We start from the raw sequence: 12,210 nt of genomic DNA, 5'->3' as shown, positions 1-12,210 counted from the left end.
TATCATCTACTGTATGAAGGCAGTGGTGACAATAAAAATTGTAGGATTACTATATGCTGACACAAGAAACGTGCAATTCCCGGCATAAGAACATAGGAATAGTCCTACTGGATCAGGCCAGTAGATATGGCTTAAGGGTCAAGATATGCTACAATCACCTCCTGTGGTTTATGGAGAGAAGTTCTGGAAGAGGACCTGCACTCAAAAGATTCTGAGAAGAAATATGAAAAGAAACTTGGCAACTTCGTTGGGAAAAAGCTTGGAAGATGACAGGATTTGAAAAAAAGACAAGCAACATTTCATTTTTTTAGGTTGCTATCACATGGCCTTTAAGACAACTGTGGCACAAGCATTAATGAACCAATTTGTGAAAAGAATCTAGTTCATAGTTTCCATGGGTTTAAATGAAATAAAATCCTGTCTCATTTGGTCAGGCTTTCTATTAGAACATCGTGGCCATTATTGAAACTTTGAGTTGGAAGAGTTCCAGGTTCTAGGTTCACCCAATTCTTCTAGAATACAACTTTGAATGACCATGAGTGCCACTTTACACCCCCCTCCCCCACTGCATACAATTTGTTGTTTCATTCTTCACTGTTTTTGTGCAGTTAACCTCTAGAGTGAGGCTGTGTTGAAATGGAAGAAAGTGCAAAATGACTTCCTGATTAAAAAAAATCAGGAAGTGCAAAATAACCCTAACTAGTTAAACAAAGAAAAATGTTCAACTTGATATGGAATGGCTTCATATCCCATGAAGTAATTGAGTTACTATATTGTCCTCAGGTCAAGCAGCTCAGCTGATGTGCCTCAAAACAAGGTCAGTCAGGTGTCCAGATCAGAAAACAGACTCCATAAGACTAGAGCAAAGCTTTATTGAAGTAGGCTATAGTAACACATTTTTTGGGATAGTTTGTGTTTTTATCAGCTCACTCTTATACCCCAGTGAGTCAGCCTGAATCTCTTACTAACACAACTCCTTTTCCAGAGCTAAGGAATACCTCTGCCCTTTTTGTTGTTGTAATGGCTTCTAAATATGTCACTCAAGGCCATCTCCATGGTTCTCTGCATCAGATCAGGCAAATTGAACCGAAAACATCTGCTATGGATTTCTATTTGGGCCTCGAAACAGTTCGCTGTTGTTTATGTTTGGTTAGTTTCCTGGCCTAGTTAGGCGGCTGACTAAAAATGTACCGTAACTAAGCATCTTTAGCCAGAAAATAGGATTTCTCCATAAGCCAAATTGTACTGTTCCCAGACCAGTTGTCAGGAAGTTTTTTTGGGTCAGCTCTAGCTTCCATTAAACTGCTTGTTTTTGAACAGGAACAATTGTGGAAAGATAAAGGTTTTAATATGATGTGTTGAATAAGGTACAATTGACTAGGTTCACTGAACAAAGCCATAAACCATGGTTTAGAATTCACAATTTTAGAGGAACATCTTAGTAAATAATACTGGGGTGTGAATCTGTGATAATATTTTGCAAAACATTGTGAAGATCTACAAAGAAAGCCAGCATTACAAATGCAACACAGCACCTTTGAGATGTGTTGGATTATTACTCCCATTACTCCCATCTAGCAAAATCAATCATCTCTTGCCCACAAAGCTCTTTGCAGACAAAGCATATTACACTCCATCATATATGAAATTTGTAGTACAATAATCCTTACTAACTTGATTTGTGTCAATGGACTAATTTGTACGTAAAGCATAGCCAAGAACCATTCTGATTTGCAATTAATAAGAGTATATCTGGAGAGCACTCAGTTGGGGAAGGCTAGTGTAAGGTAGTCTTGTAGTATACACTGCAGCAAGTTTTGGGAGATCTAGATTGAAGTCTTCATGAAGTCATAATCTCCTCTGGGTGGCTTTAAACTAGGCAATATTTTCTGCTCACTCTACTCCACTGAGTGTTTTGAGGGTAAAAAATAAAAAGAAATTCATATGATGTCATATGTTTTTGGAGTAAGTTACAAAAACTGATTGATTATGCACATTTGAAAATAGCTTTCATTGTTTGGAATCCACTGGACTAGGTGAAAATGGGGTTTGATTGTAGTTCATTCTGATATTGAAGGTCCACCATTGACTTAGCATGTTGTATGAACTAGCTCTTGGTTGTTGTGGCTGTTGTTTTGGTGCTTTTGAGTCATTCTCCTGGCAACTACATGGACAAGTCCATGCACTTTTCTTGGACACATTTTTGGGAAGTAGTTTGCCACTGCCTTCTTCCCATGACTTAAAGACAGCAACTGGCCCCAAGTCATGCAGTTGGCTTTGTGCCTAAGGCATTGTCTTAGCACTTCGTATGAATCACCTCATTATATTGTACCATAAAACAGTTTGGGAAGAATGTATTATGCAAACTCAGCAATGTGTTCCATTAATCTTGTTTCAGCATGTCACATGAACTTAACCACAGAATAGTTCACTGGGGCAAGGAACCCAATATTGTCACTGCCTGGTTTTCATGCAGATGTGATTAAGCATGTTCCTACTTTCGAGCTACGATCCCTCTCCTTACATGATAAAATTAAGCAAGCTGCTCAAAATTTTTGCTGAACCAGTAGAAAAAGAAAAAAAAGAAAACCCAAACTTTTCCCTCTTCCCTGATATGTTCCATCACTTTTTGCTTGGTCACTCATCAGTCTATGTGCTGATGAAGCTTTGTTTGATGCACATGACTGTTTATTCCTTCTGCCTTTGCACTTAAGCAACCTTGCTTGCTCAGGGTGACCGGGCACCTGAGCTTTGCGAGTGCTTCCTTCCCTTTACCCATCATGCTGCTGAAGAACCTCTCACTTTTGCCTGCAAGATCTTAGCTTCTGCCCAGCATTTCTGCCTTGTTTAATTTCCATTTGCATAGATGTTTGAGTCGCCATTAGCACTGTCAGGAAATCCTAGGGAACACAATTTCCTTAATTAAAGAAGTTAATTTCATGCTGCTATGGAATGCACCTAACTTCAATTCTTCAAGATCCAGACTATGGCTGTTGAATGTTGATGGGAGAAGAAAAAAATGAAATAGTTTCATGATTACAATCTTTCTCTCTGTGTGTGTTACATTTATAATAAATAAGAGGCCTTCATTATAATACAAGAATGTGATGATGATTCTAAATTATGTTTTAAGATATAGTCAAGGCTATGCTGATTTCTGTGACACCTAAGCTCTACCTAAAATGATAATTGTGGAATGGGTATATAGTATACAGCACAGGTGTCAAGCTCGCCACATCACATGATGCGACGTATCGCGACTCTTTTTGCATTGCCGGCAATAGGGTGGGCGCGGCTTTGTTATGATGAAACCGGCCTGCGGGCCAGCAGTTTGACACCCCTGGTATACAGCAAACAAGACTTTTTGAGTAAATTACTATTCCACTATTTATTTATTTTTTTAAATGCTAAGATGAGTTAAAACACTATTCTCTGTATATGTGAAATTCACTAACATAAAAAAAGACTTTTACCTGACATTCTTATCTAGCAATTTTCACTTAAGGGAATAGATGTTATGCTTCTTAACTAACATACTTTTTTTTCTAATATGCTATTCAATCTAGGAAGAGCTGTACTTTTTTTTCTCTCCAAATCTGAGAGCTGTGTCCAATTGCTGGCTATATCCAGTGTCACATAGGCACTTATTTTGGCACACACAATTATTTTATAGGTTGCAGTCTACAAATTAAATATGAGATTATTACAATTTTCTAATGACTGGAACATACATCTCACTAAACTGTACAAGAGCTGTACAAGAGCTTTACATAGTTGCTTTGAATGGTGAACCATAAAATTGCAGGTGGCATCTTTTAAATGCTGCATTTCTAGTTTCTAGAGTATATTTCTTCATTTGAGACTCTGGAAAAAGTTCAGAGAAGAGCAACTAAAATGATCAAAGGCCTGGAGACTAAAACATATGAAGAATGGCTGCAGGACTTGGATTTGGCTAGTCTAAAGAAAAGAAGAAACAGGGGTGACATGATAGTAGTATTCCAGTATTTGAGGGGCTGCCACAAAGAAGAGGGGGTCAAACTATTCTCCAAAGCACCAGAGGGCGAGACAAGAAACAATGGTTGGAAACTGATCAAAGAGAGAAGCAATCTGGAATTAAGGAGAAACTTCCTAAGAGTGAGGACAATTAACCAGTGGAACAGCTTGCCTCCAGAAATCGTGGGCTCTCCATCACTGGAGATTTTTAAGAAGAGACTGGACAGTCACTTGTCTGAAATGGTATAGGTTCTCCTGCTTAAGCAGGGGGATGGACTAGAAGACCTCCAGCTCTATTCTATTCTATTCTATTCTATTCTATTCTATTCTATTCTATTCTATTCTATTCTATTCTATTCTAATTCAGAATATTCACAGGATATTCTTGGATAGAGTGGAATGTAAATGGCTTCCTATGCCAGTTAAGGTTGTGTCCTTCACCTACAGCATATTATTGTACCACTGATTTTCCTGGATCTCATTTTGGCTTTCTTCTTAATCCTGACTCTTGCTTTGTCCTTTCAGCTAGTTAAATGCTAATTCCAGAAGAAGCCTGTGATTACAGCATTTAAAATGCACATATATCCTTTTGAACATACTGCCCCTGATCTAACCCCCACAGACAAGCAAAATAATATTTGAAATGTTATTTAATTATATTTCAAAAAGTAGAAACAGAACATAATCATTGTGCTAAAGAGCTATATGATGTCTTCTGGTGGACAATTTTAGATAGCAGACTGATTGATCTATCAGTTATCTAGATCAGTGGTTGTCTACAAGTGGACTAATATATTGTTTATAGTGAAACACTTGATAATTGAAATCTCATTCTTGAAATAGCAGATTTCCTGTCAATACATTAACTTTTTCACAAAATAAAAAATTAAATTCCTGGACTTCTATCGTGGTAGGGCTTAGATTTTTGATATAAGTAAGTGGACCTTAAGTTTCTAAAGACTGAAAATCTCTACATTAGAAACTATTTATAATTTCTGTAAAAATTAAAGTTTTTTAATAGAATAAAACCATAAACCAGTGATGGCGAACCTTTTAGAGACTGAGTGCCCAAACTGCAACCCAAAACCCACTTATGCATCATCGGGTGGGTGTGGCCCTTTAGCTGGGTGTGGCCCATTGGGTGGGCGTGGCTGCGGTGATAACGGCAGACTGGGTGGGATTAAAAAGTTCAATCAATCAATTCCAATTTTGCAAGATCTTTTTTTTTCCCGCGAGAAGTTGAAATTGACTGATTGATTGAACCTTTTTGTTTTTACACGGCGGCGGAAGCCTAAAGTGAAAAGGTTTTATAAAACGCAGCTGAAGGTCTAGGACTGGGGAGATGGCATGTGTGCCCACAGAGAGGGCTCTGAGTGCCGCCTCTGGCACCAGTGCTATAGGTTCGCCACCACTGCCATAAGCCATTATTTGTGTATCTTATAAAGAATATACCTAGCTGCTTTTCAGCTAATGCAGTGAATGTCCTCATTCTTATAGCTTCTGATGCTTCTGCTTGTAGTAATTGTTTTGCCTGTAATAAGCATCACTCCAATGCATTTTTTGCAAGCACTAGTTTTAGTCGATTATTAAAGTATTCTCTTTATATTATATTAAGTATTAAACTATTCCTTTATGAAGAGTTCATAATTATCAGTATCAGTATACATGTTGGTATAAAAATGTTGCACAGTCAACAACATAATTTTAATGCAGAAGTTAATTCCCTTCACTGACAGTTATTTTAAACTAGATATGTGTGTTGCCATTACACAACCATCACATGTTAAAACCTAAGTAAGTTCTTGCAAAATAAGTGGCAGAAGATACATTTTTCACATCTGATATTTAGCATGAGCTATCTATTTAAGAAATTTGGAAGCACTTATACTCAAATTCACAATATTTAACCTTTAAATTTATCAGCTTGCCTACATATAGCAGATGTACAGAATGTATTTTGAGAGGGGTCAGTTCTATGCAAAAATGAGAGTGCTAAAGAAGGTTTTTTTTTTTTTTACATTTTATTCTAAAGCCCACTGGAAGCCAATTCAGCATCTACAAAATCAAAATTTCATGGTTGGAATGGCTCTCACCTATCAGCAAGTGGGTCACTGCATTTTTCACTAATGCTTGCTTCTGAGTAATAGCGATAGTATTAGCACTTAGACCAGGGGTCTTCAAACATGGCCCTTTTATGCCTTGTGGACTTCAACTCCCAGAATTCCTCAGCCAGGAACGCTAGCTGAGGAATTCTGGGAGTTGAAGTCCACAAGTCATAAAAGGAACAAGTTTGAAGATCCTTGACTTAGACTTATATATTGCCCCATAATGCTTTACAGCACTCTCAGTGCAGTTTACAGTGTCAGCATATGGCCCCCAACAATCCGGCATCTCATTTTACCAACCTCAGAAGGATGGAAGGTTGAGTCAATCTTGAGCCCCGTTGACTCCTGGCTGTGGGTTGAGTTAGCCTGCTATACTGCATTCTACCATTGTGTCACCAGGGGTCTTAAAAATTAGTCTTCAAAGGCAATCCCGTGCACAATGCATTGCAGTAGTCTATACTGGAGTAATGCAAGGGAGTGCATTACTCTTACCAGGGTCTCCTGCTGCAGGAATGGTCACAATATGCCTTTTAATTACAGAAGAACAGAACAATTACCATCCCATCCATTTACTGACCGTTTCAGTAGTGATTTTATTCAGTTTAATAGGACTGACAATAATAAAAATAAATGTAAAAATATAGGAGAATATAGGAGAAACTACAAAATTACAAAAATGAAATGGAACCAGAGTCATTATCAGATGGTAACAAGTGATTTATATGTAAGTCATCCTGCTTAGCTTTCTCCAAGATTAGGCAAGATGTTGACGCTTAGAACTATTTAAATTATTTAAGCTCCATTTTCTAATATCTTTAAACGAATAACATATGCCTAAAGAAAGTCATCATTTTAAAGTAAGTTCAAATTCTTCTTTAAGTTTGATTTTTTTTTTTTAAAAAAAAAATCTACTTCAGAATTTCACTCTCAACTTTTTAAAATTCTTCCCTGCGTGTGAAGAGTAGACAATTTTCAAGGTCTCGTGTGAAATTATTTCCAAGGAAGTTGCTAAAGGGCGAAGTGGCTGTCACTTTGGGCAACAATCACAAAATAAAATTACGCCACCAACATGATGGGCATGGATTTCTGGGGGTTGGGGAGAGGTTTTTTTAGGGAATTGCAGATGTGGTGGTGATGGTTTCTGATAAACTAAACTCACGCCAGGGTTTAAACATCCCCCTGTTTTTCTGCCAAACCACTGGTTTGCTGCCATAATTCAGTAGCTCAATCTGGAAACAGATGGAAAGAATGGAGCTGGAAGACCTACAGAATACAGGAACAGGAGCAGATACATTCAATTCAAACAGCGTGAAAGGATTAAAACAGCCAGAAACGAGAAAAGCCCATTCTTTATAAGACCTGCAGCAAATCGGTGTCACCAGGAGCAACCACGTGGGAACTTAAGCTGTTAGCGAGAACAGTTAATTTTTCATGGAGGTGCTGGAATGGAATTGTTATGATTACAGTAATTCCACTTGGAAAGCAGAGTCTGTCCCAGGCAAGTAGCTTTTCTCTATGTTCCCGAACAATAAAGAACTCCAGAATGTTTTGTTCGGAATGAGCTTTTGTTGTAATAATACAGAATCTCCAAATGTCATCAATGGAAAATAAGATGCACAGGCAAATAAAAGAACCAATTTGCTACATGTTAAGCATTGATTTCGCCTCCCCCCCTTTTTTTTTTCAATAAGAACTTTACCCTGATCAGATAAAGTCACTTCCTATTTTCTATAAATGTAATTTATTCTAAACATTTCTCACTGTACATTTAAAAGGTTGTTTGTATCCCTTTTACTGTACTTAGAAATATTGGTATTCTTAACTGACAGAACACTGTGACCCTATGATCCCGTCTGACAGCCATAAGGGACCAATGCAGAGGGTATGCCAACATCCTGAGCGCCTTTGATGTTGTGAAAATTATCATCAAAAAAGATGTGGGGCTGGATCTTGGAGAGGATAGGACCTTTTGGAGCTCCAGCCATGAAGAAGGCTTCATCAGTCGACAGTCCCCATTCCCGAAGGGTTTTGATGATCCGGATGCCCATATCATGGCCACTGCGGGCAGTCACTAAATAGATACGGATGGGAGAATCCTCTTGACCAAACTTTTTGCGCATCTTCCCAAGATGCAAAGCAAAGGCTTTCAGGGGGCCCTGGAAAAGACGGCAGGAAGCAGAAAGAACGGTACTGTATTATTTTGCAGACAGCTGGAGAGCAAAACTGAAGACCCATTTATTCTACTCAGAGATGGACAAATAAGCTCTATTGTTTTTTTTATTTTACAATTAGTAATTATGATCAACATGGGGATCTTACTTTAGCCTATTAACAATAAGGGTTGGTCATGAAGGCAATTCAGTAAAGTAGCGAATCTGAATCCATCCATTAGCCAATATGGAAGAACTTTATATTGTATTTTGATAGCTCAGTTCAGTAATATTTTCATAACTATTAATGCATTATGTAACAAACATATAGAAGGCGGCTTTGTCAACATAAATAGATGCACTAAAACAAATTCCTCATGAGTTAGCCTTTGAATTGAATTGGCACCTGGGAAGGTAAAGCAGAGGTATTATGCAGACAGCTCACTTTGGTTTAACCAGCTGCGAATTTTTTTTAAAAGTTATATTAAAAGTTTAAAGTTACACATCCTTTGTTATTCTTTGCTAAACTGAATGAAAAATACCATTTCTACAATTGTTGTAAAACACACAGTTGAAGGTAGGAGTGGGCTGACATGAAGTCTAGTAGCAGTGGCAGGAAGACACTGGAAAGACCAGGGGGTGGGCAAGCTGATGGGAAGACATGGGAAAACTGGAGTGAGGTAGCCATTAAAAAGATCAGCAACAGCAGTGAGAAGGTATTGGGAAGAAGTGTTGGGGGAGGGGCAAACCAATTACTGCTTTATTTAGGTATCACCCTTGGAGAGAAGAGAGAAGATAGGAATATCTTCTTGGGAATGTAGGCAACCTTACCTCTCCCATGGGTACAGTTTCCATATTTTTCTCATATTCTACCGCTTCCTCAAGACCTTTCTCATGAAAGACACGATCAGTCTCATCCGAAAAGAGTACAGAATCACCATCAAAGACAATTCGTAATTGGGTTCTAGGAGCCTGTATCTCCTGCTGAAAGATGAGGGCTGCTGAGACTCCTGCAATGCAAATAGACTTTGTTACCTTGCCTGTACAGACGAGACATTTTGGCTCTTGTCCCAATTTAAGAAGTCACTCCTTATCATTATATGATTTTCCTGAAGATGATGTGGATTATTTATTTGCACGAAGCAGAAATGGTTAAAATGTTTTATGACTGCATAGAACCCCTCAGGAGAAGCCATCAAATCATCATATGTTTCTGAGGCCAGGATTGACAACTTTTCTTGTCATCAAAGTTCTCCTTAAGAGGCACCACAGAGTAGGCGAAGAGAGACAGGAAAGCCTTCCTTGGCCTCAAAACCTATCTTCTCCCCTTTTACAAGAAGTAGAATTTTCAGAATTCTCAACTGATTGGAAATTCTGGGAGGGTTGCAGGTCAAATAGGACACCAAGTTAGAGAAGAATGTGCTAGATCAATGTACTTTACAACGTGCTTGTAATGGTTCTACTGAAATACCTGAACAGCATGACAGAAAATGCCTATTCCTTTTTCATGAGAAATAGACTTACTTCCCTGATAACAACCAATTTCAGAAAAACCTGCACTGCTAAACAGTGACACCAACTGGGATTGAGTGCATCTAACACTACTTGCTGCCCTCAGGGTTTAAGCTACAAAACAACCTGATATAAGTCACTGACAGAATGTCAACATTGAAAAGCCAACACAGAGGAGATATTGTTCCTTGTTGGCATGATCTTGGAGGAGCACGGAGGATTTTCACAGGAAGGCCCTTTCAGAATTTGTGATAGGCTATAATGGAGGAGGCATATTCAACTCAGGACATAATCAGGGAGATGGCAACAAAATATAATGCAAAATACAAAAGAACAAACCTCTCTGAAGTGCGTTGCACACATCTTTTGGGTCAGCTGAGAGAAAAAGTTTCACATTGTGGGTTTTCAAATATTGGGTAGAATCCTCATCACTGACAAAGCAAAACTTGGAGATTTCCAAACCTTAAAATCCAGGAACAAATAAGGATGGTAAAGGAGGAATACAAACAGAGGTTGAAGCAGCAAAGAGATATATCACAATCCCATTTGTGCAATCCAACTATTAAAAACTATGGAGTGGTTAGCTGGCTCCTCCAGAGCTTTTTTCTTAAAGGAGATTGAAATGGTGCAAGAACACATTTGAAACTATAGGGAAAGAAGAGAAGGGCTCCTTGGCTGTGCATAACTGATTAAAAAAAATGGAGTTGGCAGAGGAATAGCTAATTCTCAAACTCAGTGTTTTCCCTCATATGAGGATATTAAAGTTACACAGTTATATTTATTAAACCAGATTGATATACCACAGCAGCTCAAGGTATATACATAGCAGCCCCTCCTCCTATTTTCTCAACAACAATTCTGGGAGACTGAAAGAAAATAACTGGCTCAAAGTCTGGGTGACCAACTCAAACAGGCAACCTACCATAATGTTTCACGCTGTTGATTATTCGCATACCACTCTGTGGAGTGTTATTGGAGAGAACAATGACATCAAAGAGGCTCTTTTCTTTGGGGTCTCTTTCAAGAAGTTTCTTGTTCACAAACTGCAACGCCTGAAAGGAGCAGGCAGAGATGCATTACTATGTGTCTATGGCGCTTCTCAGTCATCCAGGTCATGGTTGCCCCAAAGGTGCTTTTTCAAAAGGTAATTGGACTTTCTTTGTTTTTTTCCATGAAGACATTTTGCTTCTCATTCAAGAAGCTTCTTCCATTCATGAAGAAGCTGTTTCACTTCTCATCCAAGAAGCTTCTTCAATTCATGAACAAGTTTCTTGGATGAGAAGTGCAATGGTCTTCAAGGGAAAAAACAAAGAAAGTCCAGTTACCTTTTGAAAAAGCACCTTTGGGACATGCATTACTATAGGTTTCTCTGAATGCAAGACCATATATGGCCACTCTGCAAAAATGACATTTTAAATGTAGTAGCAATTGTTTGAAAGTTCATACATTCAATACAATATGTCCACATTAATGATCTGGAGCGAATTCTGAAGATGGAAAAACCCTGAACAGCAATAGATGATTCTTTGCAGAACGTGGTCAAAAATGTCAAGATTGCAGCCACAACTGTGAGATCAAAGTTCCCCATCTATTGTTATGTGATACATGTGCAACCCACATAAAAAATAAGCAAGTCAACATTTTGACTTTTTTTTTTAATCATACCTTGTGAACAGCTTTTGTTTATAAACAAGACTATTATAAAATACCCATAAGTTTTCTGTAACTTCATCATAAAAAGAATACCTAACAATTGAAGTTATTTCTTAGAAAAATGGAGTATACATTAGAATTACAATTAATGGGCAAAAGAGGGAAAAACTGAACACTAATCAAAAACTTGATTATCTTCATACATATGGATATAAAAATTGCGATCAAGCCAGAATCACTGCTGGTGAAAAACTCCCAATTACAATGTCCCTTCTGCATTTATTCTATGTTTTAATTTAGTACATGAGTATTGGATGAGGACTCGCTTTAAAACTTAAAATGTGTACTTCATACAAATAACTTGTTAAGAGAAATCCCCCCCCCCTTTTTTTTAACCTGAATTAAAGGAAAAGCTGTTCCCGGCTCCAAGGGGCTGTTCTCATTTGCTTGCTGATGTTTCACATATTCCTCTTCGCCCTTTGTCAAGAAAATTTCATGCTCTCTCTCCAAATTGAAAATGGTCCTGGTCGTCACAGCAATAACCAAGGCTTCCTTTGGATCTTTCTGGAGATGTTCAAGAACATTGACTTAGCTAATATTAAAGAGATGGAAAGGAAGAGAAAGAGGCTTGTACTTTCTCCTCTTTTATGTCTTTCTCATCATCACATTACACCATCTGTGCTTGTGATCCAGCACTGTACTCAGAAAGCTAATTTTATATATATATATATATATATATATATATATATATATATATATATATATATATATATATATATATATATATATATATATAT

At 37.8% G+C, this 12,210-nt stretch overlaps 1 protein-coding gene across 1 annotated transcript in view; it reads right to left on the bottom strand.

Moving 5' to 3' along the window:
* Positions 1 to 6,666: 6,666 nt before the first annotated feature.
* The window catches only part of LOC107290777 (cytosolic 5'-nucleotidase 1A), an 8,967-nt gene continuing 3,423 nt past the window's right edge, over positions 6,667 to 12,210 (bottom strand). Inside the window, exons 3-7 of the mRNA XM_015819693.1 lie at positions 11,810 to 11,977; positions 10,683 to 10,812; positions 10,100 to 10,222; positions 9,080 to 9,258; positions 6,667 to 8,254 (exon numbers count right to left, since the gene is read on the bottom strand). Coding sequence (XP_015675179.1) covers positions 7,940 to 8,254; positions 9,080 to 9,258; positions 10,100 to 10,222; positions 10,683 to 10,812; positions 11,810 to 11,977 — 915 coding nt within the window. The 3' untranslated portion in view covers positions 6,667 to 7,939. The remainder of the gene's footprint in view (positions 8,255 to 9,079; positions 9,259 to 10,099; positions 10,223 to 10,682; positions 10,813 to 11,809; positions 11,978 to 12,210) is intronic.

Source organism: Protobothrops mucrosquamatus, unplaced genomic scaffold (assembly GCF_001527695.2).
Source record: "Protobothrops mucrosquamatus isolate PMUCROS unplaced genomic scaffold, P.Mucros_1.0 scaffold968, whole genome shotgun sequence".
In the NCBI taxonomy this organism is placed as follows: domain Eukaryota; kingdom Metazoa; phylum Chordata; class Lepidosauria; order Squamata; family Viperidae; genus Protobothrops; species Protobothrops mucrosquamatus.
This window is presented reverse-complemented; position numbering and strand designations above follow the sequence as displayed.